Source organism: Astatotilapia calliptera, chromosome 6, assembly GCF_964374335.1.
Source record: "Astatotilapia calliptera chromosome 6, fAstCal68.1, whole genome shotgun sequence".
NCBI lineage: Eukaryota > Metazoa > Chordata > Actinopteri > Cichliformes > Cichlidae > Astatotilapia > Astatotilapia calliptera.
The window spans coordinates 15,134,599-15,161,873 of NC_137427.1; the positions used below are offsets into that span (position 1 = coordinate 15,134,599).

General features: G+C 42.3%; 1 protein-coding gene and 1 long non-coding RNA gene across 4 annotated transcripts; one reads left to right on the forward strand and one right to left on the reverse strand.

Annotated features, from left to right (window-relative positions):
- Positions 1 to 314: 314 nt before the first annotated feature.
- Positions 315 to 25,158, reverse strand: LOC113023979 (myosin-9-like). Of its 3 annotated transcripts, none has more exons than XM_026170498.2 (43): positions 24,901 to 25,158; positions 21,023 to 21,213; positions 20,786 to 20,926; positions 20,517 to 20,673; positions 20,318 to 20,345; positions 18,932 to 19,025; positions 18,498 to 18,518; positions 17,183 to 17,275; positions 16,059 to 16,122; positions 15,571 to 15,669; positions 15,107 to 15,250; positions 14,410 to 14,505; positions 14,212 to 14,288; positions 13,936 to 14,130; positions 13,100 to 13,273; positions 12,717 to 12,890; positions 11,864 to 11,978; positions 11,515 to 11,705; positions 11,204 to 11,325; positions 10,333 to 10,402; positions 10,053 to 10,213; positions 9,807 to 9,915; positions 9,333 to 9,464; positions 8,969 to 9,175; positions 8,735 to 8,872; positions 8,480 to 8,603; positions 8,221 to 8,392; positions 7,906 to 8,118; positions 7,535 to 7,679; positions 7,236 to 7,442; positions 6,985 to 7,089; positions 6,570 to 6,722; positions 6,202 to 6,450; positions 5,672 to 5,884; positions 5,359 to 5,571; positions 4,886 to 5,047; positions 4,555 to 4,683; positions 4,198 to 4,286; positions 3,871 to 3,994; positions 2,424 to 2,632; positions 2,235 to 2,343; positions 1,945 to 2,117; positions 315 to 1,164 (listed from the first exon to the last, which is right to left on the reverse strand). In XM_026170498.2, the coding sequence occupies exons 2-43, from the start codon at positions 21,206 to 21,208 to the stop codon at positions 1,059 to 1,061; spliced, it is 5,883 nt and encodes a 1,960-aa protein (XP_026026283.2). In that variant the 5' UTR covers positions 21,209 to 21,213; positions 24,901 to 25,158; the 3' UTR covers positions 315 to 1,058. The 3 variants fall into 3 exon arrangements, with proteins under 3 accessions (XP_026026283.2, XP_080158923.1, XP_026026284.2); XM_080302797.1 differs by lacking the exon at positions 24,901 to 25,158 and adding an exon at positions 23,872 to 23,933; XM_026170499.2 differs by lacking the exon at positions 18,498 to 18,518.
- Positions 25,026 to 27,175, forward strand: LOC145429406 (uncharacterized). Its single transcript, XR_013909639.1, has 3 exons — positions 25,026 to 25,166; positions 25,535 to 25,630; positions 26,979 to 27,175. It is a non-coding gene; the product is annotated as an uncharacterized LOC145429406 (long non-coding RNA).
- The last annotated feature ends 100 nt before the right edge of the window (positions 27,176 to 27,275 follow it).

Genomic DNA, 27,275 nt, shown 5'->3' on the forward strand with positions numbered 1-27,275 from the left:
ACAGTGAAACGTGAGCATGGTTGGCCAAAATAACGTCTTCCCTGAAGCTTTGCAACTGCTCCTTTGGGTACTTTGATTACCCAACATGAAGTTGCACAACATTTTGCCCAGAAAAAACAAAACAAAACCACAACACACACACCATAACAGAGGGAACAATTTGGAAACCCCAAGATTTCAAGTTTTATAATCTGCAGCTTGTCCCACAGAACCTTTCAGTCATTATAAAGTGGACACATGATTACAGAAAGCAGCCCAAAGGCCAACTCTGAATCAACTACAGCTCAAAGTGAATAATCTCACAAGACACAAGATTCAGATGCATTTATTCTCCATTTATTTCATTTAAGGCATTTTATAAAATGTAGAACAGCCTTACAATATTGGCATCGGTGTCCTGTAATTTCTTGATTAATACAGTGGCAGGTATTTACCTAAAATAGGGCAAGTTCAGCAGGTAGAAACTAATGTGCCAATAGAAACCATTTCAGCTGCAAAGCATAGCACAAAACAGGAGACAGATCCAATACATGATGACCCAACACCAGTAAAGTATAAAGCCAGTGCGTGGGGGCTAACCACCTATATTACTGCATTCCACTTAAAGATCTGAACATTTCAGTCGTGTTTGAGTTGGGATTGTGCAATCTGGCTGAGGTATTAACAGAGTGAGGAAGGGCATACAGTACCAACGTTATACTGACACCAGCACAGTGTGAAGCACAAAAACTCCCAGAGTGTCCAAAACTAGCACAAAGTGACAACGTTTTTTTCTCCCCCCCCCCATTTAAATCAACACATCAACCTCCATCTCAGATAAACTGGAAGGTTTGTTTAAACAGTGATATGTGTCATGACATACACGTTAAGTAGAAAAATATACTAAGAAAGTTTATGTAAAGCTTTCATAGAAAACATTTGCTGACATGAGTAAGATTTGGCCAAATAGAAATGCATTACACTTAAAGCAGGATGAGGGGAGGGAGGGGATGCAAGGTTACATTTATATGCATTATTTTTGTGGTCCGAATTTCCCTCCTGGCTTCTCGTCCTGCTTTTCACTCAGCTGCACGTTCAGATGATTCACTCGGGAGTCCGCTATCATCGTCGCTGTCCCCAATACGATTCAGGTTATGTCGCAGAGTGTGAGACACGTCTCCACGCCTTAAGAAAAAGGAAAAACCATTAAAACACAAGTGTAGCACTTTTGGATTTTGGGCATCCTTCACTTTGTACTTTAGTCCTGATTGCCTCAAGCTTTAAGAAAATCCTCAATTGTACACTTTCCCATAATGCATAACGTAGCAGGCTTCCTTTAAATGACATTCTGTAAATTCAGCTGCTTTTGACGGCTTTTAATTCTTTACCCCTTAAAGAACTGAGCGGTCTGTGTCATATTTCAGGACTTGCAGAACACAACTGGGTTTGCATCAGAAGTTAGTGAGGGTGGTCTCTGCCTATTCAGCTACCCTTGTAAAACCTAGGAAACTATTCTAATGGGCCTTTTTACTAATCTATACTGAGGTGTCAAAACTCATCATTAAGTGTTCAGCAAGGTCGTCAAATGTCGCCTCAATGGGGCGAGCGCTGCTCAGCTGTTAACCCGAACACACTGTCATTACTAACCATTTGTTTTAAACAGTCCAGGAGAATTTTGTTTTACACATCTCATATCCTGGACTTGTTCTGACACTCTGCATATTGCAAGTTTAAAGTTTCAAGGTTCTTAATAGCAGCCTACAGGATGGTGGACATCGAGTTAGTGCAGCAGCCATGCCTACAATCAATGTAGATTTTGTGCTTTGAATGCACGTGGTCATTATAATGTCTGTACTGTCGGCAACATGGAATATAAAACAAATTTCCTTTTTGGAAACAAAAGAATTTTCATGTAAAAAAACAAAACAAAACAAAAAACATGAGTTCCCCGACAAATGCCACTACCTAAGCTTGCTCTTCAGAGAGGAGACCTCACGGTTCATCGAGTCTGCTGACTCAGTTGCATCATCCAGCTCCCTCTGCAGCTTCCTGCGGTAGGCATTGGCTCTTGTCAACTCCTCCTCCGATTCCTCTAGCTGACGTTTCAGCTGACGCATTCGGCTATTTGCCTTTTCAGCCTGCGGAGAACAGTCAGTGTGGGAACAAGCACATTAGCAAGGAATCGGGCTTAAATATCAGGATGTCTTAGTCCTTGAATAACTTTGAAATTACAAGTAAAGCGTGATTGGGTTAACCTGATCTTTGTACTGATCCATGTTGCGCCTCTCGTCTTCAATCTGTACCAGCACCTCTTTCAGCTTCTTCTCTGTGCGTCTCGTCAGCCTGGAGGCCTGCTGACGCTCCCTGCAGTAAACGAGAGATATGTTGCAGTAGGAAAGCCAATGCAGTATATAAAACAAACTGTCCATTTCATCGCCCCTCACTTTGACTCTGTGTCGAGCTGTTCTTCCAACTGGGCAATCTTGGCCTCTAGGCTGGTGATGGTGAACTTGTACTTGGACTTGATGGTTCCTTCAAGCTCCTGCAGCTTCAGTTTCAGCTCCTTGTTCTGGCGATCCAGCTGTGAGCGAGCGCCCTCCAGCTGCTGGGAGTTGCTGCGCTCTGTGCTCACGTCTGAGGTCAGCTGATCGACCTTGTGTCAGACACACAGGAGAGTTACCGTACTGCTGATAACCGCATGCCATATTCTGTAACCAATCCAGTGCCTTCATAGTTAAAGTTAGATGCAATTCAACAATTCAAACTCAGTTTTTCTAAACACTTTACAGATGAATAAACTTGCATAACAACCAACTTTTCACAACAACTGCAAAATTACCAACCAGGTTAGGCAGGTTTTAAAATGTTGAGGTAAACGCTGGAGTTTCGTGAATGTTGTGGAGTCTTTCATAAACTGTTCATGTTGGGTCTCAGTCTGTGGACATTGTGGGGAACTAAAAGTACCTTTGAGTATACATAGACAATAAACTGGACTGGGTTAAAAACACCACTGCACTTTACAGGAAAGGCCAGCATCTTTATTTTTTGGGGCGGCTGAGGTCCTTCAACATCTGTTGGAAATGCTCCAGCTTTTTTACGAGTCAGCTGTGGTCAATGCTGTTGCATGCTGGGGGAGCAGGTTGAGGGTCACAGATGCCAACAGACTCAATAAAGTGACCAAAAAGGCCAATAATATTATAGGGATGGAGCTGGACTCCCTCGGGGTGGTGTCTGAGAGGCGGATGTTGTCCAAGATAAGACAATGCTGAATACCTCCCACCCACTCTATGACGCGCTGGCTAATCACAGGAGCACGTTCAGCGAGAGACTGAGATTACAAAAAGCCCCACTGAACGACACAGGAAATCATTCCTGCCTGTAGCCATCTCCCTGTAAGACTCCTCCATCTAACACACTGCAATAGTTACACCCTTTTGGCACACACTCTACAGTAAAGTAGCAAATGACAAAGTTCACAGGTTAGAGTCAAATGTCATACATTCTGCCTCTAATATTCTTGATATTTATTTATAATCACCTCTGTAAATTCTTGATGTTTATAATTAAGTGATTTGTATATATTAGTGCTGTTCTTAACATATTGAATTGTTTAAATAGTTTAGTCTGTCACTGTTACCATCTTGGAGCAACTGTAACCCACATAATTTTCTTCGGGATTAATAAAGTATTCTGATGATTGATATTGTGGCAGACTCATGAAAGGCAACCCCCCCCCCTTTTTTTTTTTTAAACCGGTTTTATGTATTCTTAAACCTACTCAACTAAAGTGTTCACTTTATTTCTGTGATAACTGATGACCAATAGAAACACTTAACATTAAATATTTGCCCTACTTATAAAATAAGATGTTAACAATCAACAGGTGTCTACCTGCTGTGTGCTTCTCCTCAGGCGATCATTGACCATTTCAGTGTTGAGCTGTTCCTCCTCGAGTTCCCCTTCGAGCTCGGCTATACGAGCCTCCAGCCTTCGCTTCTCATCAGTCAGCTGAGAACTGCAAACAAATGAGGAAGAGAGAAGGTGACGCTTAATGTGATAGTGTCCCGAGAGAAACTTGTAGCCTGTGCAGGCATAAGTAAGATTCAAAGTTGTTCCTGAAATCTGAGTTTCCATATTTAATTTTACCATTCGTGATCACACACACACACACACACACACACACACACACACACACACGCGCCAGTATTTCATTCATACATCTTGGTGTTGTTGCCGTTCAGCTCATCCTGGAGCTCATCCCTCTCGGTCTGAGCCTGTCTCTTGAGTTTTTCTGCAGCGGACAGTTCCTGGAGGAAATATTAGGCACAAGTGAAACATACTACAGAGTTACATGTAAACAGTAAGATTGCAACACATTGAAAATGTTCTCAGAGTCATCATTTGCATTAAATGAAGACCCATTCTAGAGTTCTGACTCCAGAAAAGCAGACTGGGATACATAAAGTCATCACTGAGGAAGCTTTGCAAGAAGCGTCTAGCTCTTAAATATCAGTTATGTTGGCTAATTTTCTCACACAGTTACATCACTCTGTAATCGCCATTTCATCTCCATACCTCCTGGGAGTGCAGCATAGACGCCTCCAAGGTCTTGAGCTTCTTCTCACTCTCTTTGGCTTCATTGACAGCTTCATCTCTGGACAAACGAAGCTCATCCAGCTCTCTCATTATATCTTTCATTTGGGCCTGGAGTGTGGACATGAAATGTATTTAAGGTGAACCTTTAAATACAGGCTGTCAGCTCATTTTACAAAAAATTAAAAACTATGACAATGGGTGGTAATTGGTTTTATGGCATCTGTAAGTGTATAATAGTCTAATTTTAGAGTGACAAGTCTCTGTATTACATTCTGTGTTGTGTTTATGGATGCATGCTTTCATATTTTACCTGGAGTTTTTTCAGCTGTTTGAGGGCGTCATCGCGTCCCTTGTTGGCAGCATCGATCTGGGCTTCGAGGTCGGCCAGGTCCGTCTCCAGTTTCTTCTTAGATGAGAGGGCTAGAGCGCGCTGCCTGCGCTCATCCTCCAGCTCAACCTCCATCTCTCGCACCTTCGAGGTTAAAACGGGTAAGAAAGAAATCATGGCACAGCCAAATATTATATATCTGGAAAGTAATTATTTTGTGACGTGTTGGGGGAGCTAAGAGAGTTCTCCCATCATGCCTTGGGACATGTGCTGCTGTTTAGATGCAGTACCATAAGTGAGTTCGGTTAAGCTGTTTTGTGTAGCACAAGCAAGTGTTTAATAAGGAGCTCCCCCTACCAGCTTGGGGGTCAAACAGCGAGCTCAATCCCTGTGTGGTGCTTTCTTGTAAAGATTCCTCTGCTTGCCATAATATGTTTGTAAATTCTCTGTGGAACCTGTTTAACAAGCTGCTTCCTCCTCTCTTCTCCCTGCTCGTCTCTGGCCTGCAGGTCTCGCTCAAACTGGGTCTTCATGGCCTGCAGGTTGACCTCCAGACGTAGCTTGGCATCTTCTGTGAGCTGCAGCTCATCCTCGAGCTCCTCCAGCTGGATTTTCATCTCCTCCAGCTGCTGCTCCATGGCACGCTTGGATTTCTCCAGGTCATGAACCTGAAGGTGAGCAGTTTGCATTGATAAACAGATTTTGAGTAAAGTGTTGCTCATGACCAACTTCTGCTGAGACAAGTAAAGGACGCCGGCACAGTCTTACATTCTTGCCGACGTCGTCTTTGGACGAGACCAAGTCTTCCATCTCAGCTTTGAACTGTTTGTTGGTTCGGTCCAACTCGTCCTTCAGGGTCGTCATGGTCTCCAGCTCACGAGCCAGATTCAGTGCTCGTGTCTCCTTCTCTCTGGCTTCAGCCTCAGCCTTGTCGCGTTCCTCAGCGTACCGAGTAGAAATACTTTTTTCCTCTGCCAGCATCTAACAGGAGAAGAACAGCAGAAATAAAATGCTTCATTTGTGAAGCAAAAGATCCACTTTCTTCTTCAACTCAAGTGGCTGAGAAATCAGGTTACTCTACCACACCCGTAATATTTTAAAATCGATTATGTGTGAGAGGTACATGACTTTTTGTCAATGTCTCGGTTCTTTACTTTCTCCGTTACTGTGTTGAGCAAACAATCCTTCATACACAACAACAATCCGACTTTATATGCATATTAAAGAAAGAAATATAACCACTAATCACATCTCACTAGGACAGTAGGAAACAGTCTGCTCTTATGGCCCTTTGATACCTGATCAAACTTTTTCTGCTTTTTCTCCAGGTTGGACACGATCTGCCTCAGATGGTCCTGGTCCACCATGAGGTCATCCAGCTCCTGCTGTAAACGGGTTTTTGTCTTGTCCAGTTTGTCATATGCTGCCGTCTTTTCCTCCAGCTGCAGTGTCATGCTCTCCAACTCCCGCTGGATTTTCTTGCGGTTCTCCTCGGCCCCCTCGAACGACGAGGCCTCGTGTTCCAGCTTCTTCTTCATGTCCGCCAACTGAGGCGGGGGAAAAAGAAACATTTGTAGACGTTCTTGATCTGTGGTAACTGAATCAAGGTTACAGCAGAGGAGAAGATCTCCATTGGCTGCTGTGTTGTATTGCATTGTGGACCGACCTGGGTCTGCAGAGTGGAAACCTGCTTCTCCACGTTCTTCTTGTTTTCCTCCCCCTCCTCCAGCATCTCCCGCAGGCTGTTCTGCTCCTCCTCCAGCTGCCTCAGGCGTGTGGAGAGGGAGAGCTTCTGACGAGTCTCCTCTTGAAGCAGCTCCTGTTCAGTGAAGGAAATAGAACAATATAATCCAAAAAGTACAATAACTTATTACTGGTTTGCTCAGGACTTCGACCAGTGATGTCCACCCTGAATTACTTTTATTAAAAATCTTTTTCTTTATACAAAAAAGTAACATGAAATTATTATTTCTGCATTTTCTGTCCTTGAATATAATATGTGTAGCCAAGTTTTATAGCATATAAACTAAAAAAAATAAACCCTTTTCATTAGAAGTAATAATGAATTTTGGCATTTTCACCTGTGCATCCTGCAGCTGAGACTCCACTGAAGAAAGGTCCTTGCTGGATTTGATGTTCTTGCCCTCTGCTGCGCTCAAAAGGCTGTTTGCATTGTCCAACTCTGACTAGATATGATGAAAGGAGGAAAAAAAAGAAAAAAAAAAGAAGTCCATTAAATAACAATTCACTTGCAGCTACATCCTCCCCCTGTACAAGCAGTTAAATCAACCTTCTACCCCTTAAATCACCCCTGCCAGATGACTAGTCATACCTGCATCTTTGTTATCTTGTCGGCGAGCTCCTTCCGCTGGCGCTCACTTTCTCCATGTTTGACCTGCAGTTCTTGAACCTGGGTTTCGGCCTTCTTGCGACGGTTTTCCGAGTCCCCCTTACCTTGAGTCAGAGTCTTCAGCTCGATCTGCAGCTCATTCAACTCGCTCTCCAGGGCATGCTTTGTTTTCTCCACTGATGCTTTGTTCTGCAGGAGCAACAAACATCATTTTTATTTTTTTATTTTTTTTTTTAAGATGACTGCTGACACCTCCATCTTCTGACCAGTTTTTAAATAACCTTTTTGGCCTGCTCCAGCTGTTCGTTGAGCTCATCGAATGCCTGACTGTGTTTTTGCCTCATATCGGCCATCTGCTGCTCATGAGCCTTGGCCTCATCCTCGAGTGTCTTCTTCAGCTGGGCAACCTCACTTTCACGCTTGCTCCTGCATGGACAGGAGGAGGAAATAAATGACCAGGAGCACAAATCTCAAACAGTTCGTTTACATTCAGTAACTGATGAAGGGCTATCTTAGTCTTGAATCTCCTAACATACAGACTTGTATTGTTCAAGTAAACATAAACAGACTTAAGGTCCAGAACTTGAAAGGAATCGGTCATCTCATTTTCCAATAAATTGTTGGGTCACATCTATGCAAGCCTGACTGTCACCTCAGCTCCTGCTGTGCTGCAGTGGTATCCAAAGTGTCCTCCAGCTCAGTCTTGAGTGCCTCCAGCTCCTCTCCGAGGTCTCGCCGTTGTTTCTCAGACTTGGACCGTGCCTGCCTCTCCATCTCCAGGTCCTCCTGGAGCTCTGAGATCTGGGCCTCAAGCTCTCTTATCTTCTTCTGGGCCGTGTTCTTGGCTGCAGATTCTTCCTCAATCCTGGCGGTTAGGCAGAAAGAGTTAATAAAACAAAGCCAGTCTTCCTTTTGTTAGTTGGGGTTAGGGTAACCCTACCCTAAATGAAGTAAGTATTGGACTAACCTAGCAAGTGCAGCCAGGAGTTCCTCCTCTTTTTTGGCCAGCTGAGCTCTGAGTTCAGCAATCTGGGCCTGCAGGTCTGCAATCTGGTCATGGAGCTCAGTCGAGTCTCCCTCAAGTTTACGTCGGTTCTTCTCCAACTCCTGGCGCACCTTCTCCTCTTTTCTCAGACGTTCTGCATTAAGAAGAAAAAAAATAAAGTAGGAAAAACTGCAATCGACTCACAGTAGATTCAAAAACAACCTCAATGATAAACACTTGCCCTCCAAATCTGTGATCATGGCTTCATGTTTATTCTTGAGTTTCTGCAAGCTTTTGGACTTCTCTTCCTCCTCAGCAAGGTTTGTGGTGAACTCGGAAACCCTCTCCTCCAGCAGTTTTTTCTCCTGAGGTAAAAATGTATAAAACATATGAACATTTAAATTGTTGTTATTCTGCTGGAATATTTCAGGGTTAAAGAAATATTCTTTGTATTGTGAAATCATCAGTATGGGGATGTTAGCATGATGTACAACACCTTGTTAAGCTTGTTGTTCTGGTCATCCAGCACCATCATGCCCTCCTCGAGTTTCTTCAGCTTGGCATCTGTAGTCACTTTCTCCATCTGGAGCTTCTGCCTGGCTGCTTCCTCCTCATCCAGCTGCTGTTCAAGCTCCTGTATGAACCAATAAATACAAATAAATGATATTAATAACCTTTCCAAAAGAACATTTTGATTTCTCTTAAAGCCCGTCGCCAGGACGTTACAGACCGTGATGTTCTGCTGCATCTTTTTTCTCTCATTTTGCATCTGAACGACCCTCTCCTCCTCTTCCTCCAGGCGAGACTCCATGTCGTGGAGGATTTCCTCCAGCTCCTGCTTCTTGATGGTCAGACGGGATCGCACCTCCTCAGCCTCGGCACAGAGGTCCGTCTCAGCCTGAAGCTGCTCTTGAAGAGCCGATTTCTCTGCATTCAGCTACCAGAGGAGAACAAAGGTTAAATCTCCAAGCTTCAGAAGACTTCTCATTGTGACATGTGTGTTATGAATTTTTTTTATGTTCTCAGTTTAAACTTTGCCACATTCACACAAGAGAAAATTTAACTGATCAAAAAGGTTAATATGTGATTCTTACCTGTTGCTGCTTGGCCTCATATTCTTTGATCAGCTCCTCAGCCTTCTCTTGTTTCTCCTTCACCTTAATCAGCTCCTCTTCCTTGGCCAGCATCTCCTCCTCCTGCCGACTCACCTGCAGCAGAGGCTTCACCTGGAGGAGGGGAGAAGGGAAAAAAAAAAAAAAAAAAAAAAAAGTGGTTAAATGGCACTCAAGAGAAACTGAAAGCAAAAAGAGTGAACATACCAACACTAAAATAACAAAACCTGATTGGAGACAGTTTGGCAAGTTCAGGTAAACTCTTAAAACTAATTAACTAATTTAATTAATTAAACTTTAAGTTTTCTAAAATAATTAATGTCATTTGTCACACAAGGAGTGGCCTTGAAACCAATCAATCTGGTCTGCTTACGTTTGTCCCAAGTCATATCTCTAACCCCACCCATGAAAAAAAAAAACACAACAAAAAAACAAAACCCAATATTCGTCTGTTACCTTGGTGAAAAGTCTCCACCACTGCCAGTTCCTGAGTTTGAGATAGGCGGCACAGTTTCGCTGGATAACCCTCATGGCTGTCAGCTGCTGCTGCCTCTTGGTGAACGCTCTATAATTAGAATAACAAATAAAGATTACCCTGCAGACCAGATTATGAGAACCGAGTAAGAAATCACAGCATGCTCCAATGTTGCCCATGTGCAAAGGTGCTAGCTGAAATAAAATAAAATAGCTGATGTCTCATACTTGCGGGCCACATATCCTCTGCACCAGGCCTGGAAGCTGATGATCACATCAGTGATCTTTATGTCCCTCTCCTCCTCCAGGTGGGCCAGGACTCCAGCCCTGAAGAACACTTTGCTCTGACCGATGCGGAACAGGTTTGAGTCGAGCTCCAGGGCTTTGATCTGACAAGCAGAACAGGGAAGTGTTTCAGTGAAACAAAACAAGACTTGTGATGAGTCCTCTTGCTCTTATGATAAATTGAAAGCTTCTACAGCTGATCTATTGATTGTGTTGTTCTTACCATGAGCACACAGGCTTGCTTGCCGTCCATAAATCCCTTTGGAATAGCGGTAGGAGTGAGGATTTCATACCTGGGAGAGAAGATCACCATTAAATCAATTAGCAGATAAAAAGGCTGACACTTTCAGGGTCAAAACTAATCTGTAAAATCAAATCCATGTAATGGAACAAATAGGCTGTTTTTTCTGTCCTTTCCTGTTTGGAAACCCCCCCCAAAATAAAGTGTACACAACAAAGTGTTGTGTACTTGACGTGTTGAGTGTGCAGAACTAAATGGGACATCCTGAACACTTCTGATTAAAATCGAATGTAGATCATTTATTTTCAAGTTTGTGACCTACGTATGTTGTGAGACTGGTTCAGTTTGTTTATTTGCAAGAAAACTAAGAATAAGGATTTGTATGTAGATTTGACCAGATGTGTGGTTTGCTCTAGTTTACATTTTTAGTTTTTGCACTGCAAGATAAATTAATATAACCATTTCCTAAAGGGGAGATATTTTCCCCAATTGCACATTAAATAAATAAAAATCAAGTTGTTGCCTCAAGTTAATGAGAAAATAATTTGGAGATTATTTAGCATTCGGACTGCTGTTGTTCTACTTAGACACTGAGGTGGTTTAATTAGGATATCAACATTTACAGCATTTAAAGAATGAATACAATTTAAATAACAGCCCATCATTCTTGTATGAAATGCCCTCATGGGAGAGTTTATTTAGCAGTGGGAAAAAATGAGCCTAAACCTCTTATATAAATGTATAAAAAAATTTTTTTAAAAAAAAGATGACAAAAAAAAAAACCAACCACAACAACAACAAAAAAAACCCACAATCTGCTGTTTTGGGTTTTTTTTTTGTAAAAAAAACCTACCTCTGTCTGAACTCCTGGAAGACGATGCGGTTGGGGAAGCCCTGTCTGCAGATCCGAATCCCCTCCAAGACTCCGTTACACCTGAGCTGGTCCAGAACCAGGTGAGCTTCCAGTTTCCCAGCCTGGAGGAAGAAACGATTGAAAAGATGGATTCATGTGTTCCGTCTATTAATCCTAGAAATGCTGTCAGTTTCACGGTTCAGATAAACATGATCAGTTTTAATCACGACACGTGACTGATGCAACAGTCTATCTGCACCTGCAGTGCTGTGAAATTCATCGAGTGTGGCATCAGTTTGTTTATTCAGTACCTTCTTCTCGTGGTTCGGGATGATGCAGCGGACAAAATTGGGGTTGGTGTTTCTAAGGGTGGTCATGAGGTTAGTCAGCTGCTCCTTGTAAAGCTGACCCACGGTGCGGAACATACCCTTTCGAGTTTTGAACGCACCCTGCGCAGAGTCCGACATTCCTGCCACCTTATCCAGGCCGACGATACGATCCACTGTTAAGATGCACAGAGCACAACTGAGTTCAGCTGTGTTGATCATTGTGTGACTTGGCTCTTAATGGTGCTGACACTAGTGAATCTAAATTTTTATGCCTCACACTCAAAGAACTGGGCCTCTTGGATACACAGATAAAGTCAGTCACATGACCTACCATCTCTCCACAAGTCAGAGGTAAACTTGTCTGTAGACTGGTTGAGCAAAGTGGCCACACACTCATTCAGAGGATCCATGTTCTTCATCAGCCATGCGTTTGCCTTGTAGTCCACCTGCAGGAGACGGATGTAAAACACAGGATGATCAGCAACCTCGGCCTTATTTTTAAGTTTGTGCTTCAAATGCCCCATTTTATATAGAACCTGATGCTTTGCTGCAATGAATAAATCATGCACCTGGTAAACGTGTTTTTGTATTCCACGACCCTGAACTGGATAAGCGGTTCAGAAAATACACTGATGGATGAATGCTGTGTGGGCTGTCATTTTGCTGCCATCTAGTGGCACGTAGAAAGTACATTACTCAAGTTGTGACCTTAATATTTTTCCGTTTTATTTATAAATCCCCAAGTTACAGTTGCCTAAAGGTGCTTTGTGTTGCAACAGAAAAAAAAAAAAAAAAAGCCAAATAATCAGATGATCTACGAGAAAACACTCGGCGATGGTGGGAAGGAAAAACTCCCTTTCAAAAACTGGAAGAAACATCAAAGTGACCGTCATCTGACTCAAATACAGCGTTAGAGTATCTGAAAATTACACTCATCATTTAAGAATAGCAAAGTAGTAAGGAGCCGGAAATACATGGACAAAGTAAACTTATAATACATCACTCCCAAAGTAGTTTGTATACTTGTGAGATAATACAGCAACAGTGATTTCAAGGCTTATTTACAGGTTCAGGAACAGAATTTATAAGATTTCAGTTACTACTACTAAAAATGTTGTTGTGTATCATTTATTTATTAAAATTAATACTAATTAAGACTAAATTAAAATGATTTCACATCTGACCTTTCCAGCATAGTGAATGATGCAGAAATCTGCATCATCCTTGAGTTTTTTGGGTTTCTGGAACTTGGGGTGTGAGCCCTGCTCCTGAGACACCTTCTCCACAAACGACTTGTCAGTGGCTTTGGGGAACCAGCACTCTTCATCCAGCAGGGCCAGGATACCAGGAGGACTGGCCTGTAACACACACACACACACACACACACACCTCAGAGGAATCCACTTAATCATGAAGTTTGGTTTCCATGCCACAATTATTGCACAACTGTTTGCTGTGAAGAACGTAAGCGGAAATTTCTGCAGAACACACGTAATTAATCAGAGGCGTCGCTCCAGGTTAAGACAGTTACTGCCGGAGGAGGAATGACAACTATAAGCTAACATACAGGTTTTTCAATGAGGTCGATGCAGGGCTGCAGGTCGAGGCCGAAGTCTATGAAGCTCCACTCGATGCCCTCCCTCTGGTACTCCTCCTGCTCCAGGATGAACATGGTGTGGTTGAAGAGCTGCTGCAGCTTCTCGTTGGTGTAGTTGATGCAGAGCTGCTCAAACGAGTTCAGCTGCAGGGGGAAAAAGGAAAAAAAGAAAAAAACCCCACAAAGGACAGAGTCGTTTCAGTAAATGGAAAATAAAACATTTTTCCCTTGTAGAAATAAACTGATTATTTTTTAAATAATTTACATTTATAATATTTATGCTGAAAAATCATGAGGTTACACAGTTTGAATTGCTAAACCTGGTGTAGTATAGAAGTATATACACAAGTTAAATCTTTCGGCTGCTCCCTTTAAGGCTCACCACTGCAGATCCTCTCCTACTCCCAACCCTCTGCATGTCCCTCCCTACATCCATGAAGCTTTTGTGTGGTCCTCCTCCTTTTCTCCTACCTGGCTGCTCCATCTTTAACATCCTTTTGTCCAGTATATTCACCATCCCTCATCTCTGTGTCCAAACCACTCAGCCTGGGCTCTCCCTCTCTGACGAACTCATTTGTAATCTTGACTGTTCTGCTCACCCCCGATGAAAATCTGAGCATCTTCAACTTGTAAACCTTCCCTTTCACTCTCACTGCTATCATGTTACAGAAGTTGATTGTCCCTTGTTTCGGCTGGTGGATCCCTGGTATTTAAACTCATGTGCTTGTATTATTTTGATTGAACTTTCCCTCTCCTCTCTCTGCAGGATGCAAAATCAAACAGACAATATTTAAGTCTAAATGTACCTCAAAGATCTCAAACCCAGCGATATCCAAGATACCAATGAAAGAGGCTCCCTGCCTCTTGGTCTTATCCAAGGCCTTATTGATTCTCATGACCAGCCAGCGGAACATCCTCTCGTAGGAGGCTTTGGCCAGAGCCTCGACTGCAAACTCGGCCTGCTCCTGAGTCTGGGCCTTCTGCACATAGTCCCTACCAACCTGGAGAAAGGAACAGGACACATGTGGATGAAATGTGTTCCTAAAATGACATGACACGACAACAATCACAGATTTTCAGACCTTGATTCTTGGAGACAAGATGGCTCGTGTGAAGTCGGTCACATTGATGCCGAGTAGGTGGCACACTTTCTGAGCAGCTGGGGGTGAAACATGGGTATCATATTGGAGCATGCAAAGGTTGATGCGTGAATGAAATGGCATGCAGCTGAAGGCACGCATAGAGGACAAGACGATGATGGTGTGTGTAAATGCGTATACCGGTGTCATCGGGCAAGGAGGCCTGGTCAGAGTTGCGCTCCTTTTTGAAAGTCATGTTCCCCAACTGCAGCACGGCAGACACCAGCTTCAACAGGCCTGACCAAGAAACAAAAGTCAATGTCAGCATGTCTGGTCACCTCGCAAATTAAAAACACCCAAAAGATATTCGGACTTATCTGGGAAATCAAAGGCATAACTAGAACGCAATTTTTAAACCCTGCGCTGTAACCTTACACATAACCTGACGTCCACCTCCCGAGACACATCAGGTCGACCCAGCCCGCAACAACTGAATGGTGTAGGAGTCCACGGTGTAAGGTTGTTCAGACTAAAATTAACCTTGAGTTGTATAAGTAGTATGTCTACTCTATACACGACTTAACCCAACTTCCCAAAGCTTTTCTAGCCTTTCCCAAGTTTGTGCAACAGCATCATGGTGATGTCACACCAAATCACATGCATTAAAGTCTTTTCTTGAACTTGTCACCCATCTTATTTAAACATAAAATAGCATTTCTTTGGAATTTAAAATAAATGCCTAAAAATGTGAGATTTGAGAAACAAAACAAAAAAACCCACAACACCACCACCAGGTAAGACGTGTGTGGAAAACCTTAAAAAGCATTATTAAAATCAATTAGTCACAAAATTAACTTGCAGACTAACCGATAGTTAAAATAAACAAAATTATAAGTACCAGTTATTTCTTCATCTGGGATGCTCATGATGTTAAAGGCCTCCATGGTTTCGGCGTACAGGTCTTTGTCCTGCTGTCCAGGAATGGTCACATGTCCGTTGGACAGGAAACGGTACTTGCTGTAATCCTCCAAACACAACTCCGCTGGATAATAACGAGAAGGAGAGACAGATTTATTCACCAAGTACTCTTCATTTTATTTCTGTAAAGCTGAAGATTTGGGCCTTGCATTGGCTCAACCGCAAACAGAGCTCTGCAGTCGCAGTGGCTGTAACGACGGAGTGAAGAAAAAGTGAAGCTCCATCATCGCGGCCCAAGTCGGCCATTTCTGATGCATTACTATGAGTTCTTCATAGATTGCAGTGATTAAAAATTTAAAGCACATGCAGCTGGCAGGGCTGGCACAGTGACTTGGCTCTGTGCAGCCTCTCATTACATTCAGAGAAAAGGGTTTCAGTGCTCACAGCGCAGCTTCTCCCCGGCTCCCGTCAGCATGTAGTAGAAGATGTGGAAGGCCCTCTCGTCTTTAGCTTGTCTCACAGCTCGAGACTTCTCCAAAAGATCTGACAATTCAATCAAGGACAAAACATCAAAAGGAAGAGCAGCAGCACAGCGTCATCTATAAGAAAAAAACAGTTCATGGTAAAGTGATTAATTTAATCTGTTTGGCACCTTTGAAGCCCTCAGATTTTATTCATCACTTTATCTGAACTTCAGTCCTTTTCTTACAGGAAGGCCAAATGTCCAGACTACTTTTAATGATGCATAAATCAGAACTTAACAGGTGCAAGGTTTGGCAAAGAGCAGAGACCCCTCCAGAATTTTTACATTTGTGAGGGTGGCCAGTGCCCCGCTTGGCTCACCGTCAATGGGAAAGAGGTGTAAGAGTTCACGGGAACATTAGCTCTTCTTTTCAGATTAGGCCAGAAGAAATCAAGTTTTAAAAGGATACAAGTTTCAATGTTGGCTCCAACGATGTAACCATTGACATCAAAGTTGATCCTGATGAATTTTCCCTGAAAAAGATTTTTTTATAAATCCACCACAAAAAGACATTAAGTCAATTTTCACCAAACTTTTATAGACTTTGTCTGAAAATAATCAACACATTTGGACCAAACAGCAGGAACTTCTACTCAGGCAGCATCTTTCACCAGTGTGAGATCCAAGGTGGACCATTTCCTGGTAGTTGTATAAACATGTAGATAACCTTTTGTAGCTCAGATTCTTTCAAAGTTGATATTTCTATTGTAAGTACTATTTAAGAAATACAACTACAAAAAACAAAACAAAAAGAAAACTACACTATTGGAGGGTTTTTTTTAATTATTTGTTTTGGTTATGCATGTTTATTTGGGGATTTGATGTTTTGGAGGGAATAATTTTATCGGACAGAAATAAGTGTCTTTACTGCACATGTGACAATAAAACTTTAAAAAAACAAAACAAAAAAAAACCTGATGTGCACCACATTTAAAAAAAAACAAAAAAACAAAAAAAAAAACGTGACTCTTAAATGTCAATGTGATTCTCCCAAAATGTGTCCTGAGTTTATGACTGAAAAGATTTAAAAACCCTGGTTGTGTCTACTGATTTCCCGGTCATCCGGGTTGCAGTAGTTTAAGTGCTTGAAATGAACGACGTTCACACATTACACTGTTTCAAAGGAGTGAATGAGGCCATCTAGGTCCACTGTGAATGAGCATCACTGAACAGCAGCTCTCAGATCTACAACGGAGTCTTGAAATCTCTTCCCCACTCACACCTTGGCTCATGTGACCCTTAATGACTTGAATGTTTACAGGGTGGGTGGATCGGCAACTCTCAGGACTTGGTATCTAACTTGCGTTAATTATCTGTGACTCTCCATCAGTTTTTAAAAACTGAAAAGACCTCCTGGATCAGAGGAGAAACATCTTTAAGAACTACAGACAGAAGTCCAGATGCCTTCATTTCAAGCACTTTTGCATTCATCCTAAGTGTCAAGGCAGAAAAAGTTGGTAGCTTTTGCTGTTTGAACCCTTTTCAAAGCTTGTTTTGAAAATTTAAAGAAAATAGAAAAAGAGCAGCTCTTACAAATCTTGAGGAGTTGTCATTCTTTACAGTCTTTGCGTTGCCAAAGGCCTCCAGGATCGGGTTTGCTTGCAGCAGCTGCTTCTCCAGTTCCCCCTGACAGAGAGAAGTCGGAGCCACAACACAGTTGGATTTAGTGGTTTAATGTGACACTCAGATGGACGCTGGTTAAGCAAGCGCAAGTTTAGACCACTTTTCCTGCAGCTCTGTGGCTAGCGAGTGGAAAACAAGTGTGCAGCAACTTATTTACTTTATTATAAACAATTGTGTCTGCACAATTAAAACAACACCCTCAGGAAAAGGCATTATTACACACACTCCTGCACATTCCAGCACACATTCCCACTGCACAGCAAGCCCGCTCAAGCACAAAATCCCTGTAAGATTTTCTGTCCATGCATGCACAAACAAGGGATCACAAGCAGCACACATGCAGGTTAGTCAAAAACCCCAAAAGGAAATGCAGGTAGATTCCAACAATCTGTATACAGTCACACAACAATGACAAATCGCAGCAACTGAGCAAACAGAGAGAGAGTTTTAAAAAAAAAAAAAAAAAAAAAAAAAACTGCTGCTGGGTGGAGTGGGAAATGTTTGTCTCGTTTCCCTTTATTTCCTCAAACCACAACAGATTCTTTAATGTGAATGAAATTTTTATTTTTGCAGTGTAGCCGTCTTTATCATTAGGCAAAAACTGAACCCAAATATAACGAGAATCAGTGAGAAAGTGCAGCACTGGAAGGAGCGAAAAGAAAAAGTTATTGGCCTTTGTGGATTAGGTTTTTTAAAATTTGCTTTAAGTTTTTGGAACAAATTGCTGAGTTGTTGATCATAAACATCTGGTTAATTAAAAATAATCAATAAAACTCAAATTTGTAAAATAATATTCAGTTGAAACCATCAGAGTGGCCTCGATTGGAAGTTACTAATCTTAATCTTATCATTTTACACCCTGTACACAGCCAACAATAAATACAAAATATGGAAAGTGCTGTTTTTAAATGGGAAGTTTTGTGCATTCCTGCTTGGTAAAATTGTGTTGTTATACAGCTGAAACTAAGATGAAATAACATGTTTTGTGGGTTTGCAGTTTCCACATGCTTTAAGTCTTTTTCCAAAGCTAACTGCTTGATCTTAATGAAGATACAAATGGTCTTTCCTCAGCCAGAAAGCACATTTCCCCAAGCTGCTCCTTTGAAGCCATTATAATGGTTAGTTTTGTGTAATCTTGAATGCATTTTCTTCAATGTGAAGAAAACAAAATTGGTTAGTAGAGAAAACTTAAGTGGACATTTATGGAGGTCATAAATGAACTCACATGTGACAACACAGCAGAGCCCTGGAGAAAAAGTAGAAAAAAAAGAAAAGAAAGTTGAACATATTTGATGCCATCTTCAGTGCAAGTATTACATGACTGCAGAGGAAACCTGCTGTCACCTGGTGACTCAAGAAATGATTAATTAAGCAGCTCGTGTCCGGTCCTGCTGAATAACCTACATTTAACATGAGTAGTACATGAACACACACGTGCACAAACACATCTGCGTTCTGCTTCAGCTGGAGCCGCCGCAGAGGTGAGGCGGGCACGTCGAGGCCTGAAATAGGAATGCGGTCGCACACAGCTTCCTCGAGTAAATCACGTTAAACAGATGGACTAACAAGGAAATCTACTGATACTTGATGTCAGAAGAGGGGAGGGAGGACCAGGTAATTCAACGTTTGTGCAAAAGGAAGCGACGATGATTTACTAACCTGGTCTTTTTTGGACTTGAAGGATGAGGCGACATGAGCAAGATACTGAATGACTTTCTTGGTGTTTTCTGTTTTTCCTGCTCCTGACTCCCCACTGCAGCAGAGAGATTTACACACATGCATTATGATTAATTTAGAACTGATAACTGACGTAAAAGCAACAACAAGACAGAAAAATATCAATTTGCAGAAATTTAAGTAAATACTGATGCAGTTTGAGGTTAAAGTGATATATGATGGAAGTCTATGGATTTATATCAGCATAACCTCAAGGCATAAGACATTTATTTAATAAAAACTAAGCCAAAATGCAGAAGCAGTGTGTGAAAAACTAAAGCACACCTTTGCTGCTTGTACAGGAATTAAGATTGTAAGTAGCAGCCAGGTGCCGCTATTTAAATGCACTTTATTGACCGATCATCAGCGAGTGTTGAGCGCCTCTGTAAAAGCAGAAGTTTCGAGGGTTTGCAGGTCTGACGCATTCAGATGCGAGTCATTGTGGTGACGACGAGGAAAGACATCAGCAGCGATTTTAGAGAATCAGATGCTGCTGCCTGTCAGCGTGGGGTTATACGGTCATTTCCAAACAAAGCATTCAAAACTGACAATCTTCCCAGGAGAGCCACTCCAAAGTCAGACCGCGCACCACTTGAAATATTAAAGTTCACAACAGTATAGTTAGAAAAAGACTGAACAAATACGGCTGTTTGGAAGGTCTGCCAGGAGAAAATAACATCTGTTGCAAAGTTACATCTGAACATGCAGTGTTCTTTGTCTTGTCAGCATCACATTGATGAAGACTCCAACATGACATACCACTACACACCTCATACAGATACCAAACCCGGTGTGGTGGTGTTTGCTTCAGACTTTAAGACAGCTGTGAATAAACTAATGCCCACAAACCCCAGTGACTGTGGGGTGGACTTTTCCACGCTCTGCTTCTGTGTGTCATGTGCTTTGTTTTATTTCACGAAGTCTTGACAGGTGCACCATCAACTGAGGTAATGACAGTGTTTTTATGGCCTTTGGAGTCTAGAACAATCAAATAATTTAGTCAAGTGTCTAATGGAAGACCTCCTTAAGCTTTACTACAGTGTTAGCATGAAGGAGGACACACTTCTAAAAACTGAGACATCAAATTTAAAAAAAAAAAAAGAAAAAAAAAAAGCTTAAAGTTTTGCTCTGAAAATGAAACTCCTAGACTAAATATTAGGCACTGGATATAATGCATGATGTCAAACTTTCCGCTACAAGGAAGAAAAAAAAGAAAAAGAAAAAAAAAGTAGCGCAAACAAAGGGGGGGGGGGGGGGGGAATGATGCAATGATTGTAATTTGTTTTTGCAAAAACATAAAAAAATGAACAAAAAAAGAGAAAGACTTGCGTGCAGAGGATGGACTGATCTTCACGATCTGTAAAAGAGAAAGATGAGACTCCAGATCAGAAACTAAGGTGAAGTGTGTGACATTTTAAACATTTTTTCCTTAAGCATGCCAATAAATTTCTAATTACATCTTTGTATGGTACATCATTGACCTGATGGAGTATGGATGCGTTTAAAACTAATTTTACAGCTGCCTTACCCTGCATCATGCTCCTGTAGGCCGTGTCTGTGATGGCGTAGATGTGAGGGGGCATCTCGTGCCTCTTCTTGCCCTTGTACATGTTCACGATCTCCTCGCTGTAGATGGGCAGGTGTTTGTACGGGTTGATCACAACGCAGAAAAGGCCGGAGTACGTCTGCGCGAGAGACAACACGAGACCAATCAGTCGACGAGGAGCAGCAGCAACATCGATTTCAGGAAGATCGGCGACATTAAAATGCAACAAAAACAGATCCCTGCCCACTCACATAGATGAGCCCGGAGTAGTATCTCTCCTTGAGGTTGTGCAGCACAGAGGCCTCGTTCAGGCAGGTGAGCTCCGCCATGTCCTCCACCTTGTTGAATTTGGGTGGGTTCATCTTCTGAATGTCATCCTTGTTGAATTTCACCTGAGATTAACAGAAGCAGAGTCAGGCTTGCTGAACAAGGCTGGGACAGTAAAAAGTACACACTGCAACACAGGCTTGTTGATTCTTCAGTTTCACCTTCTTGCCAGAGTCCGTCAGCTCCACCATGCACTCGTCTCCCTTCTCCTCTTTGATGGAGCCGGCCTCAAAACCCATCTTCTCACTGGGGACCCACACCAGCTTCTTGGTGGCCCAGTCGGCCTGAGCCAGAGGGTCGGTCAGCGCACTGCGGTCCCCATACAGGAACTTGTCTGCATCCGTCATGGTAGCTTTTAAAAAACAAAACAAACAGAACAAGAGGATTTTAACAAATATCAAAACACTGTGACAGTCTGATCTTTCACATTTTACAGACAAGAGCACTGAAATTATTGGGGCAAAAAAATAAATTAAAAAAATAACTTTCTGTGAGAATTAAAAATACCTCCTTACAGAGGGGTACGCACATTACTTTACAGCAGCCGTTTCTGTGAGATTAAGGGCTAGAGGTATGATGCGCTGGATTATTTTGACAGAATTTCTTGCAGGTACAGCGAACAAACTCTTGAGTCTCGAATCACAAGCTCCCAGAGACTCTGCAGAGTTTACCAACCTCAAAACCACAGTCGAGGCAAAAATACAATTTAAAATGCAGATGACTCATGAGTCCAAGTCATCTACACAGCCTGTACAAAAAACTCCATTTATTGTTGTGCAAGATTTAAGACCATCGAAGTGACTGTGCACGTTTGATTCATTGAAAGATTTCTACATAAAGGCAGGCTTACGACACTGAACGCAGTGTGTTCACAGTGGCAGCTTTGTTGCACGTCATCCTTCCTGTTGTCTCTTTTGTGTTGTAACTGAATTAAAGACACAAATGAGATAACTCTGAGTAAATAAAAATATTCAGATTAATGATTCAGATCAGACCACCAATACTGAGGACTGTGCTACCTCATCTTATGTGTGTGCGTTTGTGTTCTTTTTGAAGATGATGAGAACTGCACCACAGGTTTGGACATCTGCTCTGCAGCTGTTCCCCGCAGTGTCATTATGACCATGTAGCCTCTTTTCCTGCAACCACCTTTAACTTTAAACCAGAGCTGGGACAGCCAATCAACCCAGATACTAATGTCAGGATCACATTATTGACCTGAGGCTCATCGCAGTCTGACAAAATGATTAATCTCTTTTCAGCTGTGCTCTGTTCTACGACTGCTTTTATTTTTCTACCTGTCCATCTTTTGTTCCCCATCAGGCCCGCATTCCTTCCTCACCAACTCATTACACAGAATTCCACAAATTCCCGACTCCTGCTCATCATCCGTGACCCTCTGTTCCAGCACAGGTGATAAATGTGCAGCTATGCTGCTCTGTGTAGAGCCTATATGTAAAAAGCCTGACGGAGGTCTGTGGACGGACGCTTTTGCACTCAGAGTGGTAGAAAGGAATGTCAGAGCAAGTCTGGACAGGTGGAGAAATGTGATTATTCCCCAGCCACACCCTGGAGAAGTACTCGGGGCTGCAGAAAGAAAAAGAAATGCCCTGAAAGACATTAAAAACCTAAATAAATAATCAACTGGATGTGACCTTGCCAAGAAAATTTGCACATGGTGAATGCAAATTAAAGTTATTGACAGCCAGTTTCCCCCCCCCATTAAAAGAGTTTGTTCAGATGAACATATAATCTTTTACTTACAGCTTAGAGCTTTGAGTCATGCCCACTAAACAACCGTTTCATTTTCTGTCAAGAAAAAGGCACGTCTGTGACTGAAGCGTGCAACAACTCCACTTTGTTGCACAAAAGAGACAAACCAGCACTGATAAAAGGAGATGATAAGCTTCTCATAGATCAAACTATTTGGAACCAGTTCTCACCCCTGATGTTCAAAGCCTTTAGATGACTTAAGCTAGTGGAACATTTCCCCTTCCTGAAGTCATATTAGAAAAATCAAACATTAGAAAACCAATGTTTCAGCTGCATCACGCAGGCCAGAAATGACTGAACTCCAAGCAGAGAGGTCGGGAAAGAACTCAAAACATCAGACTCAGTGTAGATACTGTAGGTAGAAGATAAAGTTTTCCACACATCAACACCATCCTTCACCGATTAAGGATATAAATGCAGGTCGGTTTTATCGAATGATCCTGAAATGATAAGTTGGGCTGTAAGAGCGTTCATCATGAGCGCAGCCTGCACACCCTCGATGCTGAGACTCATTCAGAGGAGCCGACGTCTCTTGGATCAGAGGGTGGATGATGCAAAAAACAGCAGAGCGGTGTGTGTGTTTGTTTTTGTGCAGAGATAAAGGCACAGATAGAGTGTGCGAGTGCGCTTAGACTGAGGGATAAAAGGGATCAGTGGACAAGGTGTCATCTGTGTCTCTCCTAAGTTCATTATGTGCTCAAAGTCTTGAAGATAAGTGGGGGAGGAAGAGGAACACACTGACATTTCCTCTGCTTTAATTCAGGACTGAAATCCTGCAGAGCGTCGTGTGCGTGAAGCTAAGCTATGACGGCTAAAGTCTTTTATTCTAAACTTTTTAGATTCACATGCATGCGGCTTTTTTGATGAAGCCACCAACAGGCCAACTTCCTCAGGAAGTTGCACACAGTGCCTTTGCACATTTTGACACGGTGGAACAAAATAACAAAATGAGCTACTTCAGTATTCTCTGTTCCTTTTATAATTAAAATCCAAACATTAGCTATCGTAAGCCGTGTCCTGGTGAACCTCCGCTGAGGTCGGGATGAAGCTTGACCACATCTGGAAACAGATCCACCCTCAAACACAGCACATGCTCTCCTATTGTCTGCAAGGGCCCGTTTAATCCACCTCTCTAGTGTTCTTCATCACGTTTTCAGCATCTCCTCCACTCGCCTGCTCTCTTTTGTTCTTGGCCGCAAGTCAATCCCGGCTTTATCCGGGCTTCTGTGGCTCTTACCTAACACAGAACACGAGTCCTGTCGTCTGAAGCCTGGCTGGTGAGACGAGGCCGGTGGGGTGACAGACTGAGGAGGAGATGTTGTTGAGAATTGTTTAAAATGTGACTGCAGTCACAAGATGTTTGATATGTGAAACGATCGTGGCTGGAAGATGTAGATGGACGAGTGAAAAACAGGTCAAAACAGAAAAGTCAACTTTAAGCCGAAGATGTTTTGCATTTCACTTTGTGTAACAGGCAGAGAGCTGACTGACACTGAGGGTGAGATGGCATTTTTTTCTGCAGGACCTTGGCTGATTTTGTGGTCACAGTGAAGTTTAATTACAAAAGAGGAAGAATTGATTATGATCAGCAACCGGTTTTTGCAAGATATGCCCTTCATACAATTAAAAAAAAATAAAAATTCATGTGCTGCTGCACTGCTCTTTGTCCTCTTTGGTGTCTGCTCTCCAATTTTGTGCCCTGCAGACAGACATAGCAGCTGGGTGTGTGCAGTTTGTTACATGAAGGAAGTCAAACAACTCATCTTGTGCAACAATGACAAAAACTGCATTAAACTCTGTAAAAAAGGCAAACATGAGCTCTCGGTACCTCAAATTACTTCAAATTGTGTTTGTGCCATATTGTCATCGTCATCACTTCATGCAGCCTTCCACTCAGTTCATACAGGCCACCAAAATAAAACTTAACCCACATGAAGTTTATTCAGCTGTTTGAGGCTAAAGTTCTGAATTATTGTGAAGGTTTAAAGCCCGTCGAAGTAAAGCTCTCTGATTGTTGGTTTCACAGGTGTGAGAACACAAACACGTCTGCAAGCTCGCGTCTCAGCCAACAAATACAAAAAAGTCACTTTAAATTGTTGTAGAAATAATTCCGCAGTCAATGAGACGATAATGGAGCACGCGCTTCACCTGACGAGAGAACCTGCCCAGGTGTGAGCCATTACATATCTTATCTCTTAATTTCTTACTTTGAAGTCTTCGCTACAGCATTTTTATCGCTCTACCTGCAGGAAACGAGGTGACACACCTGATTTTCAGCTACAGGCACTGCAGGTGTGATGAGTCGCCTTCCTGCGTTCGTGTTTGCAGCAGTCCTCCTCCACCACCTCCTTCTCGACACCTTCACAAAACAAGCAGCTGCTCAGGAGGGGCCACAAGAACACCACCTCTCCGCTCCTCTTCGTCGCGTCTTCAGCCGGCTGTCCGCTCCGTCAAGCGCTCCTGCTGCTCAGGCGTGGATCAGCGAGGATGCGTCGACTCCACCTGGGATCGGCCCAGTTTTATTTTTCGCAGGTAAGCCAACGGCCCCGCCCCCTCCTCGCGCGGTGTTCAAGTGCTCCACGTAAAAACGCGGACTTGCGAGTCGCTCTGAATCAAAAAGAAAGAAATTTGCTATTTTACAACCCGGATGGAATTTTTTTTATAAAACAAACAAAGTGCATAAATCATAAATGTTGATAATGAAACAGAAAATGGAAAATACAGTTTGACTGACCATACTCACTAACATCCTCCACTTATTATGAAGAGCTGTCTAATGAAATGACTAATTTTAAATTATGACTCACTTAAGTTCCTTGTCATTTTTTTTTCCTGACATGATATGATTGTCTATCAATAATGAATGCACAGCTTAAATAAATACCTGTTGTCTTCCACAGCAGTACTGGAAAAACAACCAAAGGCTTTCAGGGACTAAACCTCATTGAACATCACACATGTGGAAGTGCACAAATGTTCAAAAAGGTTCAACAACTGTAAGTTGGACTCTGAGGAGGAATGTAATGTCGAAATGTTCACTGGTGCAAGATCACTGCCCCCTATAGTGTGTGTCTGTGTGTATGGGGGGGGTCTGTACCTGCAACGGGACCAGAGGTGTGGCACCTCTCATGTGTCATTAATGACTGCAGCATGTAAACTAACATGTAAGTCTCGTGCACAAAGTGTGTTCCTGTTTTTATCATTTCATTTTTTTAAGTGGAAGCTGATTGGCCCCACTATCACTGCAGACGTGTCAGCCACAGTGGGCCTTTGCACCGTGTTTCTGACAGGGTGTTTTTATCTGCAACAACAAATTACATTCTAAGGTCAACTGAAGTAATAGAAACAAGAGCTGTTCTCACAAACATCCGAGCACATCCCAAACAAGGCCAAACGTTTACCTGTACCTTGTCTCCCGTCCACCAATGAGGTTCTGGTTTAATTTCCTACCTTATAAGGTCAGAGATTTCCAGAAAGAGAGAAGGCGCAGCGCTCAGGGGCGGAAGGAGGCGGGGTGTTTTGTTGCGAGGTCTCGCTGTGGTGTAACTTTCGTTTCGAGCCCTGTCTTTACCCCCAAGCCCCAGTCCCGCTGCTGTTAAAGACCTGACACACATCAAAGATGAGCAGAAATGTAGGAGCAGCAGGTCGCAGCATGAACGGAACAGACGGCACGCTGTGTGTATTCATATCTTTGTGGGGACCAAAAGTTGGAAGTCTACTTTACTTGTGGGGACCAAAATCCTGGTCCCCGCAAGTTAAAGGCATTTTGAGACTTTAGGGAAATGGTTAAATTGGGTGTTTGTTAAATTTAGGGTTATTGTTAGGCATTCATTTTTCATAGTTATGGTTAGGGAAACCATTATGTCAATTAGATGTTCCCACAAGATATGAATACTTGACTGGTGTGTGTGTGTCTTTAACTGGTTTAACCTGTAGGCAATAAAATTAAGCATACACACTTAAAGTCAGGATTACTGTGAATAGATTTGTCCCACCTGGTGGATGAAAGTAATCCTTAAATGTTTTACACATAACCCTTCACTGTAAATGCCTTCATTAAAATACCTCTGAAAAAAACCTCTTTAAGATCCCCACATCTAATTAAACTACATCTGACTCAGCACACAACATATTACAGAGAACTGTGAAATTCATTATTAACACTTTATTTTTCTGTTTTCTTTTTTTAGACTTTTAGACTTTGATCTGGTAACAAATCTGAAATCTTCTTGAACAAGAAACAATGTCAATAAATTCATTTTTACTGTGAAAAAGTCCTGAGCCATCCTTCATATCTTCATATTTTGCTTCCAAACAGACACATTTTCTTGTAATTTCTTGCAGGTTCTCCTGGCTTTCTGAAGATCATCCAACTTTGTCTTTGGACATTGCTTCCTTTTTTCACTTGTTTTTAGTCCAGTCATTTATTAGGACCCCTTAACACTGATCTGTGAATCCTTCAAGCATAAAATGTCACCTAACCCAAGGGATGAACCAGTGCTGTATCTGCACATAACAGAAAACTAAACAAAAAAATTCAATTGTGTCTTTAGGCTCTTTGTTGCTATAGCACCCTGCTGCAAAAACACACAATTTGTTCAAATTTCTTTGGCTGAATTTACAGAAAATGTTAACAGAGTC

Coding starts and splice junctions, on each gene's coding strand:
- LOC113023979 (XM_026170498.2), bottom strand. CDS start 21,208: ATGACGGATGCAGACAAGTTCCTGTATGGGGACCGCAGTGCGCTGACC. Junction 9,465..9,806: donor GGTGGAGACTTTTCACCAAG/GTAACAGACGAA, acceptor CCCCTCCTCCAG/GTGAAGCCTCTGCTGCAGGT. Junction 4,287..4,554: donor CTATGCTGCACTCCCAGGAG/GTATGGAGATGA, acceptor TATTTCCTCCAG/GAACTGTCCGCTGCAGAAAA.